At 35.7% G+C, this 20,252-nt stretch overlaps 2 protein-coding genes across 2 annotated transcripts in view; one reads left to right on the forward strand and one right to left on the reverse strand.

The window, feature by feature from the left end:
• Positions 1–2,084, reverse strand: part of sti (citron rho-interacting kinase sticky) — a 33,326-nt gene extending 31,242 nt beyond the window's left edge. Inside the window, exon 1 of the mRNA XM_085950844.1 lies at positions 1,721–2,084. Within this exon, the coding sequence (XP_085806970.1) occupies positions 1,721–1,931 (211 nt within the window). The 5' untranslated portion in view covers positions 1,932–2,084. The remainder of the gene's footprint in view (positions 1–1,720) is intronic.
• A 1,567-nt stretch (positions 2,085–3,651) lies between these two features.
• The window catches only part of Gp210 (nucleoporin 210), a 79,017-nt gene continuing 62,416 nt past the window's right edge, over positions 3,652–20,252 (forward strand). The window contains exons 1-11 of the mRNA XM_085950326.1: positions 3,652–3,855; positions 5,070–5,214; positions 5,642–5,762; positions 7,717–7,795; positions 9,429–9,546; positions 10,840–10,980; positions 11,976–12,072; positions 16,301–16,508; positions 17,603–17,789; positions 17,957–18,048; positions 19,300–19,467. Coding sequence (XP_085806452.1) covers positions 3,695–3,855; positions 5,070–5,214; positions 5,642–5,762; positions 7,717–7,795; positions 9,429–9,546; positions 10,840–10,980; positions 11,976–12,072; positions 16,301–16,508; positions 17,603–17,789; positions 17,957–18,048; positions 19,300–19,467 — 1,517 coding nt within the window. The 5' untranslated portion in view covers positions 3,652–3,694. The remainder of the gene's footprint in view (positions 3,856–5,069; positions 5,215–5,641; positions 5,763–7,716; positions 7,796–9,428; positions 9,547–10,839; positions 10,981–11,975; positions 12,073–16,300; positions 16,509–17,602; positions 17,790–17,956; positions 18,049–19,299; positions 19,468–20,252) is intronic.

A 20,252-nucleotide genomic window follows, 5' to 3' on the forward strand; every position in this document is an offset into this window, starting at 1 on the left:
AGAGACAAGAGAAAAACGGCGTTCAAACTATAGTGTCGCGACAGAACGGTGGTGGGGGCACTGATGCGATCGGAGTCTACCAGCATGCGAATAGTATGCACGTCTTCATACAAAATATAGGTTTCCGATGTGCTTCTGATGCATCACAACACGTAAGTCTAGTATGAATCCGGCATTATATAATGCAGGATGCCAATCACATTCTCTGGGAGTGTCCCCATATGTCGGCTTCTCAAGTCGGTCCGACTCTCAATTGGACCGGTCGGCCAATACAACTTGGTACCTGCGAGGTAAAATTTTTCAGCTTTCAAAAGTTTGCGGCATTTTACAGCAAGCGAGAAGATTTTTTCTCATCGAGAATTGACCGTAGTATATTATATCAAAATAGGAATCGTGTATACTGGTGCACGCCAACCAAGGTCTTGGGAAGTTGCTGCTGGGATACTTTTAGTACAACTTTGAAGAGTGCCTAACATTTGTTACGCCACGGTATATGCCTGCATAACAGGTGTGGCGACGTGGTGAGTGGTGGAGGGAAAAGCATGTCTTATACATAAAGATGTTGAAAAAAACATTCTGTAGAGATCGAGTCTAAATGTATGAAAATGATGCAAAAAATGACCAATGGTCCACATATGAAATTAGCTACAAGTGACTTCGCATTGCAAGCTCATTTGAAGAGAACTTCACACTACTGCTATGATATTTATTTGCCAATTTGCAGGGCATATAAAAAGACAATCCGTCGTGATGAGTGCATTAGCAGCCAGTAATTTATTATTATTTAGTTGAAAAATCCTGAAAATTTCAGTAAAACCATTTACTATAACTGCACTCGAGTAAGTAATCACAATGAATGAAAAATGGCAGCCACCTTGGTTATTCTAGAGCAGGCATGTAAGAGGGATGGATTTTGGTTGATCGCACCATGGCATTAATCATTCCTAATTTTATTTCCTTAACCAGCGGGTCCTTTATTTTGCTTCACCTTCATGTTTAGGCTTTATCTATACAGAAGGTTTTCTTTAAAACCTTTGGTATCTACCAGAAAATCTGGAATGGTTGTTAACCCTAGTGGTGATACATACAATATACTAATCGCCCACTACGACAGACTAGTCGTGGTAGTGGATGGGGGCTTTCAAGTGGGGGTAAATGTGCCGCAGAGGTGCACCAAACCTAACCTAACCTAATCTAACCTACCCAACCTAATATTACCTCATATAATCTTAGTTTGTGATAATGGTGTATCAAAATGTATGAAAATTTCAAATTTTCAATTAACGATTATTGGATCGAAAAGCCGATGCGCCGACAGAAAAAGGTATTTATTATAATTGTCTACATGGAATAAACTGTTCGTAAAAAAAAAATATAAAAGTTCGTGTCCACCTCTGCGGCACAATTACCGAAGTGGATGTCGTTGACATTTAAGTGTATTTTAAGAAACGGTGCGGAAACGTCGGTTTTGGTGCTGATTCTTTCGGTTATTCAAAGAAAAAAATTACATGTAGATATCACAAGATATTAGAATATGGATGAACTGGGAAGGTCTGAAGAAGTGATGGCTACATGCTCTGCAACTGGCTGAAAATAGTCAGCAACGAGAGCGATTACGTATTGAGAATTGTGGAGGTGTATTTCCAGTCGACAACGGCAAAGGACGGAGAAAAGAGAAGGAAATTGATTACCAACACAAAATGTTTGAATCTATACTTACATCTCTCCACGAATCTGTTGATCAATAGATCATTTTTCTTTAGTGTATCATTGTTACATTCGTCGTAAAGTACAGATAAGGCATCCAATAATCCTTCTCTGTTGAGGGACCGTTTCAGTGCATTCCCAGTCCCGGTAAAAACAGATCTCGCTAGCAGTTGATTGTTCAATCTAGCTAAACGTACACTAATAGCCTCTTTCGATAGCTCCATTATAAGTAACTAACAATATAATTGCTAAACGTATACTATTATGCCTTCGTTTTGTCACATAACACCATTAAAATACAAAAATACGAGGAGTGCTTTTAATAACAACACCATGTCAATGCGAAGATATTTGTTTTGAACATTTCGTTTTCAAGCAAAACGACGGTTGACGTTGAGTTGAAATTCAAAAAATAGTTGCCAGTAGCGCAAAAATTGAATCGATTTTTCTCCTAAAGCCGCGTTACGGTACAAGTACGATCCAAGTACACTTGGACCGAGTGCCATCCAAGCGCACTCGTGTGAGACGTCTTCATACTAATAATTATTCCTATCCAAGCTAACTTGGATGAGTAGGACGCGGTCCGAGTAGCTTGGATAGGAATGATTAGTATGAAGCTGTCGCTTGGATGACACTCGGTCCAAGTGTACTTGGATCGTACTTGGATCGTGTCAACGCGCTTTAAATGCAGAGCTTCCCAAGCAGCAGTAAGCATAGGAGAATATTAAAAATTGTTACGTCGTGTATGTTTACATTGCTACCTTGTCATAACAATTATTATTGAACTCGAGGACTAAAAAATTAAATATACCTACCTACTGTTAATACAACGGCTTCAAATCTAATTTAATCTAAAGGATTTCTTGAAAAAATTAAATTATTAATAAGCGGTCTCTTTCAATTTCAATTAAGGTAGAATTATTTTACAAAACTAAGACTCAAAAGCGATTGAAATCAATTTGCATCATTATCCTGGAAAATAAAATAGAACTTCAATCTTTTTGAGTTCTAGTACCTAGTTAAAGAAGCGTTTCGTATATTGAAAGAAATGCAATAAAATTGTTACCTACCTAATAATTAAGTTATTTCATTATTTTCTTTAAAACACGTAGGTACCAGGTACCTAGGTCCTAGGTATTATGTTGCTCTTTCAAGCACCAACCCAGATATAAAAAAAGTTGGCATTTTTAACAAGCACAAGCTTCTCATTGTTATGATTGGGGTAGGTACTTATTAATATTTAACAAACTTTAATGCATTATTACCTACGATACAGATGTAATTATTCAAAATAGGTAACATATTATTCTTTAATGCATATTTTCTACACACTCGAGAATATAAGTAAACATTGTTACAGCCTCACCGAGAATGCAATCCACTAAACCCACACCTTTTTGTATTCCCGCAGCCCTATGCTCTAACAAACTAGTGATATGAAGTCACCCTACGACATTACGTAATTGTGACGTCGCCAATACACGCTCGAGGCAAGCCGTCCAACGCACACGGCTCACCATAGATATTATTATGCTGAAACACCTATCTGTGTATGGGGACAATGGATAACGCCACTATTTTAGTAGCGTTATTTTCTCGAATGCTATTACACTCCGGTAGTACGTCACAATGATGTCATATATGACGTCATGTCGACCGGGCGACTGCAACTCGCAAGTTTTAACATAAGGCCCCTGGTTTAACGTTAAAAAAATATATATCGAAAATCTGTCGATCGCTGTAAGCAAAGCATATGAAAATTGAGTACCTAGGTGTCTTGTAGATGTAGGTACCTAAAATAACGCAATATAATCGTGCCCATGAAAAATAATAAAAAATTGACTTTTTTCCGATCTTTTTGGATTTTCGTGAATTTTAGTGAAGGAATTCTCAAACTTTTTTATTGTTTATGGTCATTTATCTCTTTCTTTTTCTTTTGAAAATGTCAGTTGTTTGTTGTTTATGCGCAGCCCGTTGAGCTCTTGCAATGGCGCGCTATACGGTTTTATTTTCAATTAGTTTATTATTATGCTGTGTTTTTATAACACAATGTGCCAAATTAAATGTGCCAAGAGTCCTAATTCCGCTCTTCAATTCGATTCAGGTTAATTTTACCCTTGAAGTCACTGACGGAGGGTGCTATAAATGGTGAGCTATTTTCTAACCTCAAAATCGGTTTACCATTTCTCATCCAATCTAATTTTTTATTACGGATAGATTAATTTATAAAAACCTCTGTTTCTATTTAGTACATATTCTGCGATGTACAGATCACAATATGGCTTGTCACATTGACACCGTCGGTGTGGGATAGTGGTCTGTGTACAACATGCTATCAGACAGGCGCCGGCGTTTTTTTACTTATTTATTTTAGATTATTTCCATATTACACATAAGGGACAAAGGTAACATCCCGTAATTCACATTTTTAAATGTAGAAATCACAATGAAAACCACACGAATTAGGTATGTAATGTAAAATAAAATACTCAATTACCTACCAACAATAAACAAGATTCAATTAAACCTATCTATGACTGAACCAAATGAGACCAATGGCTATCGCCGGAATTTATCCATTGTCATCTTCTAATTAAAATCTAAAACATTACACAATCTACTGCAACCCAGAAATAAACGAAAACCTATAATAGCGCAAGGCACACTGCAATTAACATGCGGTGGCCTTTGCGCCTTAGGTTTTCTTCGGTAGGTTGTGTTATCACACTGGAACATAATTGTTTATGTTAGCCATAGAATCTCGTCTCAGCTGCAACACAATGAATATGTCAATGCAATTTGTTGTCATTCGTAAAACACATGTAACTTAATATACTGCAGCACATAGCCTCGGCACGTTATTTCAGTAGAAAAAATCATCTGCTTAACGCTCATAACATCGACTTGGAGCGCAGGTAGAATAGTCAAATGTCGCATTGGTGCATGTGCAGAGCTGCTTTTTCATTTGTTTCAGCAAGCTGCGTGACGTCGCTGTCCCGGCATGTTCTAGGATAAGCGCGCTTAAGAGAGTTGCAACATTGCGCCCTAGTTTGATTTATGACCATATCACAGTCGAAACAATTTTCTATATGCGGCCGGGCTTAGATCTTAGGGTCATCGTGTTTAGTTTGCATGTTTAAAGTATGTACAGTTACTCATCCTTGACTGGTCATGGGTGCTTTGTTAGGGAGCTCATCGATCTTGGACTTATTGAGCAGTCTAACATGGCTTCGTGGTTATTCCAGGAATTCATGCTAACCGTAGATTATGTCTTGAAATGTGTATGAAAATAGAAGAGATATTTAAGTCCGTCCAATCAGCTGTTCGGCATATCGATCGTTTTTAATATGATAATATTTCAGGACCTCTTCGAGAGAAGATATAGTAACAGTAAAACCTCTGGCTGGAAGCGGAGGTTGCTCTTCGTCAGCCCAGGTGTGGAGTGCATCGAGGCTGAGGCACCGACACACCGCCATCATCCTTGCTCGCGATGTCCACTCCAAACAGGTCTCGCTAATTTAATATTGCTTGTGTATTTACTCAGTACACCCACGATGGCCGAACTGCTACCGCAACGACTTATAATGTAGGACTTATAACGCACTGGACCATATTAGATTGGCAAATCTACTGACTATAATCCTTCTTATTTGTCTTATGACTAATAGCGAAGCGATTAATAAATGATTTATTATGTCTCATTTGCCTATGTTTGCCTATAATGATATTCATAAAAAGATGTTCAAAATAATGACACTTTTAAGATGTTATTGATTTAAAAGTTGATTACAGATTTGTATATATTTATCCAAAAATTTATTATGTATTTTAGATAATGAAGTCATCATGTAAATTTGGTGACACAGATTTTAGTAATGTTATTATAAACATTATGGTACTATGTAAATTATTGTCTTATTTAATATTTGTTTAGGTACTCCGGTGTGATGTCATAGTGGACACAATAACTTCGCTCGGAGTAGTAACCACCACGCGGGAACTTTTTGTGGAAGAGGCTCCAGAAGCGTTTGAGATTCGCGCTTACGATGATCAAGGTACCCAAATACAGAATATCATTGTTATCATACACAACCCTCAGATGGTGTGGAATTTTCTTGACTCTGGTGGTGTACTCTCAAAATGCCTACCGCACTACAGTTTAATCGCCATTAGAGGAGCTATTTTCTCAAATGTTTACATTTAATTACCGCGGAAAGCAGGAATTCCCTACCAACTACAAATAAACGATTTATGAAGTTTTTAGGTTGACGGCGCCAATAACACAAAGTTAGTTTTTGGTCAGTTTTAGCCAAGCGGTTAGCGTGTCAGCCTATAATCTCTGGTCGGATAAATAAATTCACACGTGTGGACCTATTTCTAGTAAAAGATAAAACTGTTAATACAACCTCCACACTGTGGAGACCCATATTATGATCTTCAGATCGGAAATGGTATAAAAAGAAGGATGTCCTTGCAGTGGCGGCCGGTGATAATAAAATTAGGGAGTGCAAATATGCATTTTCCTTTTCGTGGTACTGAAAAAAATTGGCAATAGCCTTCGTGGTGGAGGTAGATGTATGTTAAACGACGCTTATATTCACGGACAGCATTTATTTGTTGCCAAAGTTACAAAGTTCAAGTCTCTGGTATGATAAGTATGATGTAGTGAAGTACACACTCTTTTCGATTTTCATTGTAACTAATTACACTTCATATGTGCTGACATAGTTACCATATTTGTCACTCCTAACTTCCATAAATCGTAACTGATGTAAGTATTTTAGATATATGTCATTGAGAAAAAGCCGCAAACTCCTCATTTGTCATCCCACATTATTCTCATATACGTGCTGTATTATTTTTACAAATTCTATGGATCATTAATTTTCCAACGGGATTGATTTGGACTTGTTACTGTTAAAAATTTGCTACTACTTTTGTACACTTCAACTCCAGAATTGCCCTCCAAATGAGACTGATTTGAAAGACATTCAACGTCAAAATTAATAGTATAAGTAGGTACTTACATAAAAAGTTGTAGTACCCACATGTTATCATGCAAAAGTTATTAACAGTATATTATACGTATTAAGTTACTTACTTACTTACTTTGCTGTAGATTTATATTCAAATTATTTAGAGTTTAATTTTGAAATGTAAAATAATTATAAAAATGGTATTTGTATGTTGAGATTGCTGTTTGATGATCACAATATTACTCTAATCGATATTTTGATTGATTCAATATTAGTATGGCATCATACAACGGAGCATTTACCACATAACGTATGAAATAATAATATAGTATTTTTAAATACTGAGCGGGAAAGTTATACCTACTTTATAGGCGCGTACGTGCAATATTTTAAACGCGCCAGTCAACGCGTGATCTATCGGCTATGATTAGAAGCCCTCGGGCGGAGAACACTGCTCAAAGCAAGCTAAAAATTGTACGTTCATTGCGCTAACATATCGGCAGCCTGCAAAAAAACCCGTGTACGGGCAGGCAGGACAGATCCTCTTTAACACATTCAACAAATACTATGAAAGGCGTACGTGTATTCATCCAGCTTCGCGCCCGGTCAAAAATACTACAGAAATATACGTGCATACGCGTAGAGGACGGGCGACAAATTAAAGATATTTTACAATAATTAACTACTATATATGTAGGTGAATACGTACATATTATTACATATAATAATTTGGGAGATCAGTGCACCCTTTGCTCCTATACAAGAGCCGTCCCTGTGTCCTTGCCATATCACCGAGTCTTTCGTGTCAATTAAATGGGTTACCTTCGGCACGATCCCGCCGAGTCATTGCCAGTGGGCTTTGATGTAAGTTTACATTTTATTTTGTTCGAGTGGTCACTCCTATTTCCACATATGCCCGGACTGTTGTCATGTTATGCTTTGTCCGCTAAATGTATTGCGTCTGTAGTATATCCTTAATTTCTTAAATTGTGAAATATCAGCAATAATCGTGGCTTTTGTTTTTTTTTCTTAGGAAATGAGTTTACCACTCTGGAAGGGGTGGACTTTTCTTGGTCGCTTGTTTCACCCCTGAAGGACAACAACGTTATAAGGTATGTATGTGGAATAAACAAATACATTTGAATCGTAGAGGTGGAAACTTTGAGGAGACTGCAGTTGATCTCTAATATTCGCAGAGTGAAAAATAATATAGGTAGTTATTGATACACCCCTGTTACAGGCGGGCTTCTCCCGGTCTAAAATAATCATTTAGTAGCTATAAGTCGAAACGTAACCCTGACCTCTAGAAACGGCTTCATAAAACATCTAATCTGATTCCTTGCTCAACCACGTAAGTATTTTTTAATCATAAGTAAAGGCCTTCGTCCGGTGTGTGAAAATCGCATATTGGGCGGAGGTGTAATTAAGATAAATTTAATTTAATTTAAAAGGTATAAATGATGATGGATGAAAGCGATAATTTTAAGACTAAATATAAGTATTCAAATATAATAAATTTTGCCGCGCATTGTGCGTGAAATCCTCGCGCGCCGGCGCCAGGGTCAGGCTCGTGATTCGCCGAATCAAAGATCATGCGATCAAGATTTGGCCAATCACTAGTCCCTTTTACTAATGGCGTGGGTACGCGAAGTTTAAAAAAATAAAAAGAAGTTAGTAAGCGTCCCCTTTCCGACATATACGGACCTGCGTAACTAATTGTAAAAACCTAAACATGTAAAGAAAGAAAAATATAAGGAATACCAAGTTACACGAGACAGACGTGGTTTTATTTAATTCCACCCTCAAATATATCGTATTTTTTTTGTGAATCCGGGGTTCGATGGACTCCTGAGCTAGCCGCTGGAACCCCGGGGATCTCATTATCCTTTTGTCTCTTTCACACTTTGTCACTGGTTTTCGTGGTCGTAATGATTGAACAAAGACACTTAAAATATAACTGTGTCCCTGAGCTTGCTTGAGTACACGAAATACAGTTTACTGACAGTTAATAAGCTAGCTAAAACTTGTCATTTATAGATAACTATTTATATATCCTAAGCAACCCTAAACATCACATAATTTGTACGCATTTCTTGGCACAGTTGGAAATATATATTACGTTTTTGATTAAACATAATTTGAAAAAAGTACGACGGCCGACAGGACTTGACGGGCATCCTGCTTAATTACAACGAATTTAACTGGAGACTGCGAAAATTATAACTTGAAGTGTCATGGCCGCCGTCGTGGCGCTGCGATATATTATGAAAGGAATGCCAGTATTTGGAGACTTTTTTCCCGTACTTTGGTTCAAAATGTGAATATCGAATACAATACCAGATGAGATTATTTTTCCAATCTGATATTTTTAGTTATATGGTAACACTAAAATGTCAAAGAATATCTACCTGTCATTGCAGCGACTTTATCATCAACCTTATTTATAGGCCCAGTGAGCTCATTTTGTGTTTTTTTTATTTGCAATAGGTTATAACACGACTTATAATCCTCTTGCTACCACATTTCAACAATTTATTATACACAACATTATTAACACGTTTAAACACTTTACACAAACTTGCAGCACGTATAAATAACAAACGACAAATGATTGAATGGCGAGGGGGAAGAAGAGGAAAGGACTAGGGAGGATTGCAGTTCTCGAAATTTCCACGTTTTATCTTACACTTGCCGCACTCTAGTTCTTACAGGAAATGCTTCATTTCAATGCAATGATTTTTTTAGAGTGATGACATTCGCCGAGTCTCTGTATGAAGCGTCGGATTCCCTGCACGCCCTGGAAGCGAGAGGACTTCGGGGAAATACGGCGTTAATCGAAGGAGCCCGCACTGGATCTGCTAAGGTTATTCTCTTGAATTTTCTCTTGTTGTGAAGTAATATATGGTTTCTCAAAGCGGACTCTAACAACGCCTCTTTGGGTACTGGTTGTGGTCTGGGAAGGCATTATTGGGTCCAGAGGCAGTAAGAGGCACTAGAGAGCATGTGGCCAATCACACATATTATTGAACCCAATACAGGCACACAAACTCATTATTTATTATTACTAATATTAAAATTTTGATAAAATCATAACTACAGTAGAACCTCGTTAATAAGAACACGTATAAATTTTCGCGAAAGTCTCTTGAACATTATTTTCATATAAAACCATACCTTTAATTCAGAGTCCTGGCATATAAAAATATTCAATAATTCGTAATAAAGTACACTATTTCATGAGCCAGTCATTGAAAAAATTTCAAAAATAAACATCAAAAATTACTTGTTTTATGAATGTAATAAAAATAATCCTGACATTTTATGACCCATTGACAAACACAGAGCGGTATGACATCAGAGGCACAACTGCACTCCACTCAAAAAATTAATGAAAATCAAAAAAAAAAAATCAAAATTTTTATATTTCCTCCCATACATTTCATATTTCGTAATTCGAATTATTTTTCGATATTCGGTCCCATAGAATTCGTATTAACGAGGTTTTATTGTATTACTAATATTAAAATTTTGATAAAATCATAATTATTACAAATATGAAAGCCAGCATTATCCTTGGCTATACATTTCTGTGTGGGTCTTACCATCTTCAGGATAAATCTCCATACCCAACTATTCCGAGTTTTGACGACCTAATGTGGTGTCTCTAATGACGCAGTCATCTCAACTGTGAGTGATATTTGTAAATAATATATAATGAAGTAAAACAGTAGATATTTTCACCAATCTGATCCTGGGGCTTTAACTCAGTCGTAAAGCATTCGACTGCAGATCCAAAGATTCATAGTTTGAGCCCACCAGGATGCGTTTTTTCACTTTTCGCAACGGTGATGTTTTTTCGTTACACATCCATTTCAATATTGCGGCAATTTTGGTGTGCCACACATAAAAAATTTCACTTTGAAAATTTTGCTGGACAAAAATTTAAGGTCTTGAAAAAAAGACGTATTGTAGAAATATAGCCTAACCATTATATTAATGCTGCGAATGTCTTAGCCTTATATGGGAGACTACGACTCATTCACACATCTAGGTATACTTCTATGCACCTGACCTCTAGACCTGAGCGCTATAAAATCATAGCCAAAGTATGATGGATATAGAGTCATCTGTCAAGGCTTTGTGTTATAATTTCCAGGTGATCGTGAAACTGCCCCAGCGTGAGTATGCGTCGGTGAACGAGATAGAAGTCACCCTTAGGGTGGTCGCCAATCTTCTGGTGGTGCCGCCCGATGTTACCATCTTGCCTGGAGACTCCGTCAAGTTTAAGATAATTCAGGTTCATATTACTGGTTTTTTTTTTAAATAATATACATATCGTATTAGCTGCAATTAGAGTTGGGTTTCGGGAATTTCCCGATGGGAATTCTCAAGAAATTTTCGAGATTCTTTATCCCGAATCTCGAGAATTGAAATTTTTAACATTTTGGGAAATCCTGGATCTCGAGAATCTTTTCTCGGGATTCGGGATTTCTTTATTATCGACTATTATTGAAAAAAAAACGATTTTTCTATATGAAAAAAGTGATCAGAAAATAATACCAAACGTTCAAAGACTGATTGGAGCAATTAACACAATTAAGCTAACTCGACTCAAAATGAGCGCAATTTTTCAACAGGGAATTTTGTGTCCCAAAAGCATACGCGATTGTCAGACGCAGCCACTGACAGTCTGTATTTTTTGAAATTTTTTGTTTCGCTACTTCTATTTTGTTTGTCTTCTTACTTAGATAAAAAAACATATTTTTTAGGAATTCGTCTGTTTTTATTCTGATTTCAGGATTTTTACAGGTTTTTTTTTTTTTTTTAAATACTCCCGATATCTTGAGAATTCTTTTCCGGAAATCTCGAATCTCGAGAATTTAAAATTTCATCGTTTCGGGAAATCCCGAATCCCGAGATTGAGATTTTCTCGGGAAATACCCAATTTTAGCTGCAATATGAAGGAATGGAGCGATTTGGCACCATCCGACTGCACCGCAGGTTAACTGAAAGATAGCCAATAGGATGAAGAACATTTGAGTGCCGCTACAAATACTGCACAAGACACACGGCAGTCACCCTGCGTGAATGCATCTTAATAAACTCAGTATGTCATGCCGTGTGTCTTAGATCTAAGAGTCTGATAGAAAATGTTGATTCCTGAATAACTGCAAATTTTGAAATACATAAGTCAGTTTTGGAAAAGAACCCCACATATATTAACAGACCCTCGAAGCTGGTATGATGGTATGTGCTGGTATGGTGTCTGCTAACTGATGAATGTATTTTCAGGTACGCGAAGGTCGAATGATAGAGGTTCCTCAGCCATCACAACAATACTGGCTGGAAATAGAAAATTTTAATGTGGCCGACCTACATCCACAAACTGGTATGTATATTCTTCTTCTTTTTCTTGTATTAATTTTTTGTTCACTATTCGCCGCTAACAGACATGTGTCACAGCATGTCCATTATCGTTTAACTTTACAAGAATATTGTTCTGAAAATGGTGGCGTATTTTCGCATTTGATAGCTACTAAATTGGTCATCTAAAGAACTCTGAATTAATGCCGCATGAAGAGTTTTGTGTTGATTGTTTGTATGCTTCGCACAGCAGTCCCAAAGAATCCATCATAAATGCTTGCCTGGGATAGACATTCTTATTGACTCACTAATGTGAATGCCATTAATGAGGACGGTTTTTGGGTCAGGAATGCGGTTAAGGGTGCTATCGGAAAAGGCCGATAGATTTACATTTGTTTACCCAATGCCGACTATATTCAGGCCGTGGCACTGAATTGAGAATTAAGATGGTAGTGCTAGAATCAATGCGATATCCTTTTCGCAAAAATGATTATTTTCGATTGTATATTTAATTTAAATTATTACCATTTATTTCAATATGAAATAATCTCTCATTTTTTACAAATAGTTTACTATATTGCATTCAAAGTATGAGCAATAATTACCACTACCATTGAAGTTTACAGTTTCGTGTCATAGCCTGATAATAGTGGGCCTTGCTGTTCACATGTAAAGGAATTTCGCAAACAACACTATAACATAACACATACAATTTATGTACTTTGACTAATTCTTTTTTTACATAACACGATGACTATGTAACTGGTGATTAAGGCGAATTCTTTGCCTCAATTTACGATCAAATGTGACTTCAACGCCATCTAAAGGCATCTACAGGCATCTACCATGAATTTCTAAAAATGTGTTACTAAAAACTTTCGTCGATCGCAACCAGATGGCAATAAAATATAAAATAAAATATTGTGTGTCGCCACATATTAAAAATTATAAGCTTGATAAAAATGCATTTAAATTTATTATATATTTACTTACCTATGTAAAAATATTTACAATTAATATTTCCACATAAAATATTTACAATTCTAACATGTCGATTTGATTTAAAGTGTTTATGATTTTTACATTTTGTTTACCGTAGTTATTTTTACAGTGGCAATACAAGGGTATCCTGTCCAGTCAATGAACCAGATTTTTTTACGTTGTCAATACGAATTAATATAAATATTTTTCTACAGTAAAATTCATTTATAGTAGTAAATGAACATTTAAGTACAAATGTTTATAAGATTGAGTTTAATCTTGTACAATTGACAATTACATCGAATTTCTACTAGAGGTGGAATAAAAGAATGATATGAAATGAATAGCAAAACAAATGCCATTCGAATTATTATTAAACAAAATAAGGAATATACAGTTGTACTTGGTTATTACTAGGAAGGTTGGACCGGCTGAATTTGCTCGTTATAAGCGGTACTCGTTATATCAGAGAATAGGTATTTTTATTGTCGGCGAAAACAACAATTAGACACTTAACTAGTGTCATAAACGTAATCTGTCCCCGGCGGCATCCTGTCCGATCGGATTTTATTGCTTAGGGTCGAAATGTCTTTAAACGATCAACACATTACCAGTATTTTAGCTCGGTATATCCGATAAGTATCTCGTTATAACAGTGAATAAAAATGTATGGAGAAAATCATATACCAAATGTCAACGACTGTTTCCTCATTACATCCGAGATCTCGCTATGTCCGAGATTGTAATAACCGAGTTCGACTGTAGTTATAATTATGACAATGTCGATATTATATAGACATCCCAATTCATTTCGTTTCAACCATGTCCGATCCTAATGGGTTCATATGGGCCTCCACAGAGTGGACGGTTTGTATTAACTAACTAACTATATCTGAGATAAGAATAAAGTAAGACACGCAACGAATTGAATAAAAAAGAAGTTGGAGGTAAGAAAAAACGTAAATAAACATGCGAACAAATCTTGATAAGCAAACCCAAGGACAAAATAAGTGACAAATTAAAAAAAAAATTGTAAAACGTAAAAAAAAAATTTAGAATTTGAAGTAAGTGCACCACTGATTACATAATATTCTAAGAAAAAGACAGAACGTTATTTCTTTGAAAAAATCTAATGTCGATTTTAAAGAACAGTGCGAGATAAAATAAAAGATAGTTTTATTTATTTTACCTATAAATGTGTAAGTGAAATGGATTTGGAGATATAAAAAGAAACCTTATTGGCCCAGTGATTTCTAGGTAATTCCCTGAAGATCTCGAATAAATAATTAAAAATTATCAACACCTATACCATATTCCTAGGTATCTACTATGATTGAAAAGTAGATCTTAATTTTTTGTATTTATGATTGCTTCATAAAAAAACAATATTTACGACTTTATGATGTAGCAGATAAATGAGCAACTAAATAGTGATCCAAATATTATGAAAAGTTCAACTATCAAAGCATCACGGCATAAAATTAGTAATACCACGGTTATACACAATTTATTGTACCTACCTATTGTTATAATTTTCTTAGTTCATTTAATCGTTTTTAATTTAATTTATTTTCAAATTCACCTCTTATGTGTTCATTCACTGAATTGTTTACCCTATATTTTATGGAGAATAATAATAACTTCTATTTTCTACATACTAAATTATCAACCTCCACTTTTTGACAGGACGGCATACAGTTATATAGGCACGTAGATAATAATTTTAAGGCCGTAGACAGGAATGAACGTTTGATGGCCCAAATATAGTATAATAGTATGTATGTAATTAAAGTTAGGGTACAAGTCGGTTATCCTGGATACAGCGGCAAAGACATTTTGAAAATAGCCTATATACTGGATTATTTGTTAGGATTACCTAATCTAACTTAAACTAACCCAAACTAACAAATAATCCAGTACATCGGCTATTTTCAAAATGTGTTTGCCGCTGTATCCAGGATAAACATATAGAACAAAAGTTAGTGAAGTGGAAGTTTATCGAGGCTGTTTTGATCGGGTTAATTTGTCTTTGAATAATATTGTGACTAGAAATTTTAACAATTCTTATTATTTTTAACATTGTATATTGTTCATAATTTTCGCGACTACCACGTGAATAGACGATTTTTTTTTTACTTATAACATTTTAAACACTTAACATAAATATGGATAAATTGTACAGTTACTAGACAAAGATTAAATTTGATGTGTGTCAGAAGTATCTTAGGCATTTTCGCTCGTATGCTTTCTTTATATTATTATGAAACTATATTTATTTTAAAATCGCTTTATAAAAGGTAGGTACGTCAAAACAGTAATAAATATCTGAAATAATTACACAACACTATTTCAGAAAGTGGAGGTTGATATATGTAGTCCATTGACATATGCTCCAATATCGCAAACAAAAATTATTGACAGCAGAATTAACACAGTTTTTGTCTTCGTACCTGGCGAACCTTTATTTTCAATGTATGTGTGTGTGTATGTATTTTTTAATCTATGCAAGTACTGTTTCAAAAATAGTTCGATTTATTTCCGCGTTAGCAGCATATGTCGATAAAGTCTTGTCAAATATTCATTTTATTTACAATCGATTCGTTAATATACAAAAATACAAGATTAAATTTAAATAACTAGCCTAAAAATTAATAAATAATATTTTTAATAGAAACGCTAACCGTTTTTTGCGATAAATTATGTCTGAACCGAGATGTTTCGATTTTAATTGCATGCTTTCTAACCTCTAAATCGATGTTTTTTAAATTTGAAAAAAAAGATATAAGGATATAATAAATTCCAATTAACGTTTAGCGTTTCCCTAGGTAATAGATTTACGTACATTTTTATCGTAATTTTGATAATAAATCTTATGTCATTCATTCTTACCACCCGATAGAAATGTACCGAATTTGACACGTATTTTTGGTATATAGAACTCCACGATACATCTTAATTTTTTATTTTATTTTTCTCATTACTTTTGAATATATATTTACCGATTAATAAACTTTTCTAGCTATTTTTCGATAACAACTTTACATAGAGACATCACCTTAACTGCGTGAGTATGTGAAGAACTTTTATGAAAGACAAGATGGGATGGATTACGGTGACGATGAGAATTCCATCTACAGTTGCCATAAATTGACAAGGATGATGTTTAAGATATAAAAGATATAATTGATATAAAAACAAAAAGTTACACTACGACCGCATGTGTTCATTTTTTCTATGTACATGACGTAATGATGGTATTCCGTTGTACACAGGTGTTGCGGTGGGCACTTCGATTGGGCAGACCAAGATCCTGCTGCAGGACGCTGGAGCAGGGGAAGGCGAACCGGTCCGCCCCCCAGAGGCGCTGCTCAAGGTGGGCCTGGCCCGCTCTCTGCAGCTAGCCATGGAGCCGTCTATCCCCAGGCCATGGGCTGTGGAAGTCGGCCAACTTGCTACCATCCATACCCACCTGCTAGATAGGTAACTAACTGTACATGTTTTGTGTGTTTCAATTCAATTAGAATTACCGTATTGACTTATGTGGAAATTTCAGTGAAACGGAAAGAATCGCAGGCTTTCACTTTCTACACCGGGTAATGGAAGAGAATCACAAATATGACATCCTTATTAATTGGAATAAGACAAATTGTGAAAAATGTGATCACACGTCTTACCACTATATGGAAGGATCGAGGAATTTCAATTGCCACAAAAATGATACATTTGTGTTCTCCACATTTTTGTAGCGTCGAATCATGGAGCCTGAGGGCGAGAAACAAAGCAGAAAACAATTAATGCCTTTGAAATGTGGTACTGATTGATACTGAATCCTTCGTATTTTTTGGACAGAGCACTGGATTAATCAGTCAATCATCCAAAGACTCCAGATAAAGGAACAAACAGCTCTCATATGTTTATGAAAAAATTTCTACTATTCGGTGCAGACCAGAGGCAAAGCAGAGAAATAATGGCCTCACGTTGGAGCGTCATAATGAAGTAGCTTACTGGGGGCAGCCTTCACTCTGCCCCAAAAAAACAGAGTACCGAGAGGGGTGGAATATCTTGGTCGTTCAGAAAAAACTGCATTTCAGGATAGCCACGATCTTCAGCCATAAGGGAATGATAGTCACCAAATATAATCAAATTCATTTCACGGTGCTCTTAGTGTTTTAAGATTCTTTCATGTCGCACTAAAAAAATGTATGTTTGGAGCAGCTAATTGAAAATTGTCCATTCGGAAGCATATTTGGTTTTCAAGCGTTCAAGGTTTCGGAAGAATATCTTTTTTAACTTTTCTGGACCGACAAAGTGTCCCCATCGACTTTGACATAAGGAACCATTTCTTCATATGTGGAGTATTCTTTTGGGGATTACTTTTCCCAAAATTTCAACGATAATAAAGCAGGTCTACGTAGTTCGAAATAAAAGACAAATGTGGATTTTTGAAATAACAATTCTTAAGGATGCACTAAAATAAAAGAAGAATGGTTACCATAGCAATAAGGTGAGAACAGTTTACATTTTCTTATTGCGTAAGAAACCACTAAAGCATGTTTTATGTATGTGATTTACAGTGAAGGCAGACGCATGTACGTTGGGCCGGAGACACGTGTTAGTGTCACTCTGTCGGACGAGAAGCTGTTCTTTGTTGAGTGGCAGAGCATCAACGGGACTGTCCTGAGTGGTCTGCCGCGCCGCCACGGCACTCTCACTGTCACCGCCACTCTTCTGTCAGTCGCTGGGAAGCCAATACACCCAAAGGTAAACCATTTAAATCTAACAACTAAAGCAGTTGAACTACACCTATGTGGTTTTAGACACAAGAGGTTTGAAAACCACTGATCTATAAAATGGAGTTCTACCAAGTAAATGCTATCGGAAATAATAAATCTTAAATAATTTTTCATTTTATATATCCCTTGTTACAGATTGCAACGAGAGATGTCATCAATATATATAATAAAATAGATATTATACCTCCCACCGTTGTGTTGCCGTTGGATCCCACTTTGAAAACAAGGTAAATCTATTATATCTTGACAACCGTAGATTAATTGATGTGCTGAGGATTAAACTAGTACAAGTATCTTATAACATAAGAGTTTTCACACCACTGTATTATAACAAAGTTATTAGAAAAATAATCAACGGGGAGCGTATTCGATGGAATTTGAATTCTAATTGATATAAGTTTAAGATAAATTTTAACATCCCTAGAGTAATCATTCAGCTGTAGATCTTTGTAATTATATTCCAGTGGCGAAGAGTGGAGGTAGGCTGTGGAGATTCAACATATTTTTTTTATCTATTGTGGTTTGGTAAGGCAGGGTTTAATTGAATTTTGAAAACTAACTAACACCATCTTCAATTTGTATTCTTATATTATACATATAATATTATGTCAGATCTCCACAGTTTATGTTATGAATAGATATAGATAAGCACCCAATAATACAACACTTCGACATTTTTTGGTTGAAAATTCTTGTGAAATCGTTTATCACGCACGCGAGTAAGTATATAACAAAAACAATGCTTATCAAAAAGTAACAGGCATTTCTTCCGTTAAGAAATCAGATATGCCAATTTAGTGCAACTGCTCTACCTTGAGCCAACGCCAATATATACAGTAAAACTTGGTTATTACGAGGAAGACGAGGGACCGACTGAATTTGCTCGTTATAAGCGTTACTCGTTATATCAGAGAATAGGTATTTTTAAATGCGCGGTCATATAACACAAAAAGTCGCAATTTATATAAAAATACACAATTAGAATTTTTCCCCGAAACAAGCATGGCATTCATAAACTACAAAAGAAGTTGTGTATTGTAATGAACGCTGGTAGGTACCTACTTACTTCACAAACCATGGATTTTTTTTAACCATGTGTCGATACTTTTTCAATCTTGTCGGCTAAAACACCAATTAGGTAGACACTTAACTAATGTCATTAACGTAATCCGAACCCGGCGGCATCCTGTCCGTCGGATTTTATTGCTTAGGGTCGAAATGTTTTTAAACGATCCACACATTAACAGTTTTATGAAAATTTTTGACGATAATTTAGCTCGGTATATCCGATAAGGAGCTCGTTATAAAAGTGAATAAATGTATGGAGAAAATCATAAACTAAAATGTCAATGAATGTTTCCTCATTACATCTCTCGCTATATCTATGATCGTAATAACCGAGCTTGACTGTATTTATAAATGATAATAACCACGGTCGGTGTAATTCTCAAATACGATATTTTGTTTGTTTTCCTCAGGCAAGAGATCCAGATGCTGGCGGAGGGCGGAGACGGGAGTTATCTGTGGCGCGGTGATGGTGCAGCAATAGGAGTGGGCCCTGCCGGTTTGGTCACAGCGCTCGCCATTGGGACCGCCACCGTCACAGCTGCCATGCCTTCCAACCCGCACATTCACGCTACTGCCAGGTCAGTCTTCCAAAATTCTTACCCAAACAGGAATATAAGAGGTAGTAGAAGGATTTTTTTTTCAGGAGAGATGCATACCCTAAAACAAGGTTCGCGAACCTTTTTACGTACGAGTGTCAAAATTTCCCAAATATTTTTCAACCGTCTGACGCGCCGAGCAGTGTTTCATGGGAAAAAAATGATAAAATAGTTTTTAAGAATTCTATTAAAAAAGTTTAATAATTACAATTGAGTTCTTGAGATTCTATTTTTCACCGTGTTTCTAACCGAAGGCAAATCTTTTATTCTTTGAATATTTTTTTCCTTGTTTTCAAAATTTTTAAAGTGTTTGTGGGAGCATTTTAACCACGCTTCTTTCATATATCACTGAACTGTTTTCCATTTAATAACAAAAATTAATGGAAAAATAACAAACAGCTATTATATTTGAATGACTGCCGATAAATTTAATTAGGTTTGTTGATCAATCAAAGTTATCAAATGCAATTTGATAAACATTTCATGTAAGAACTACTAGTTTAATTTGTTGTAATTGAGTAGGATGCCCTTAACTTTGGTTAAAGCACATTTACGCGAATCTAGTGGTTACAGGTTCAAGTCCCGTCAGGTGTCATTTTTTTCTCAAAAAAGAATTTTTCTAGTACATTATATTATTTGAGGTGTTTACAAATTATATATATTTGATAAACTAATTATTGAAAAAATATGATTTCATTAAAAGAGGAGAGGGTTATCAATATGATTCAGTTAAATTTTCTCTTATGTATTGTCAAGTAAGAACTTCT

The sequence above is a fragment of the Rhyacophila brunnea genome, unplaced genomic scaffold (genome assembly GCF_057557595.1).
Source record: "Rhyacophila brunnea isolate RB1 unplaced genomic scaffold, BYU_Rbru_1.0 scaffold_23, whole genome shotgun sequence".
NCBI classification, from domain to species: domain Eukaryota; kingdom Metazoa; phylum Arthropoda; class Insecta; order Trichoptera; family Rhyacophilidae; genus Rhyacophila; species Rhyacophila brunnea.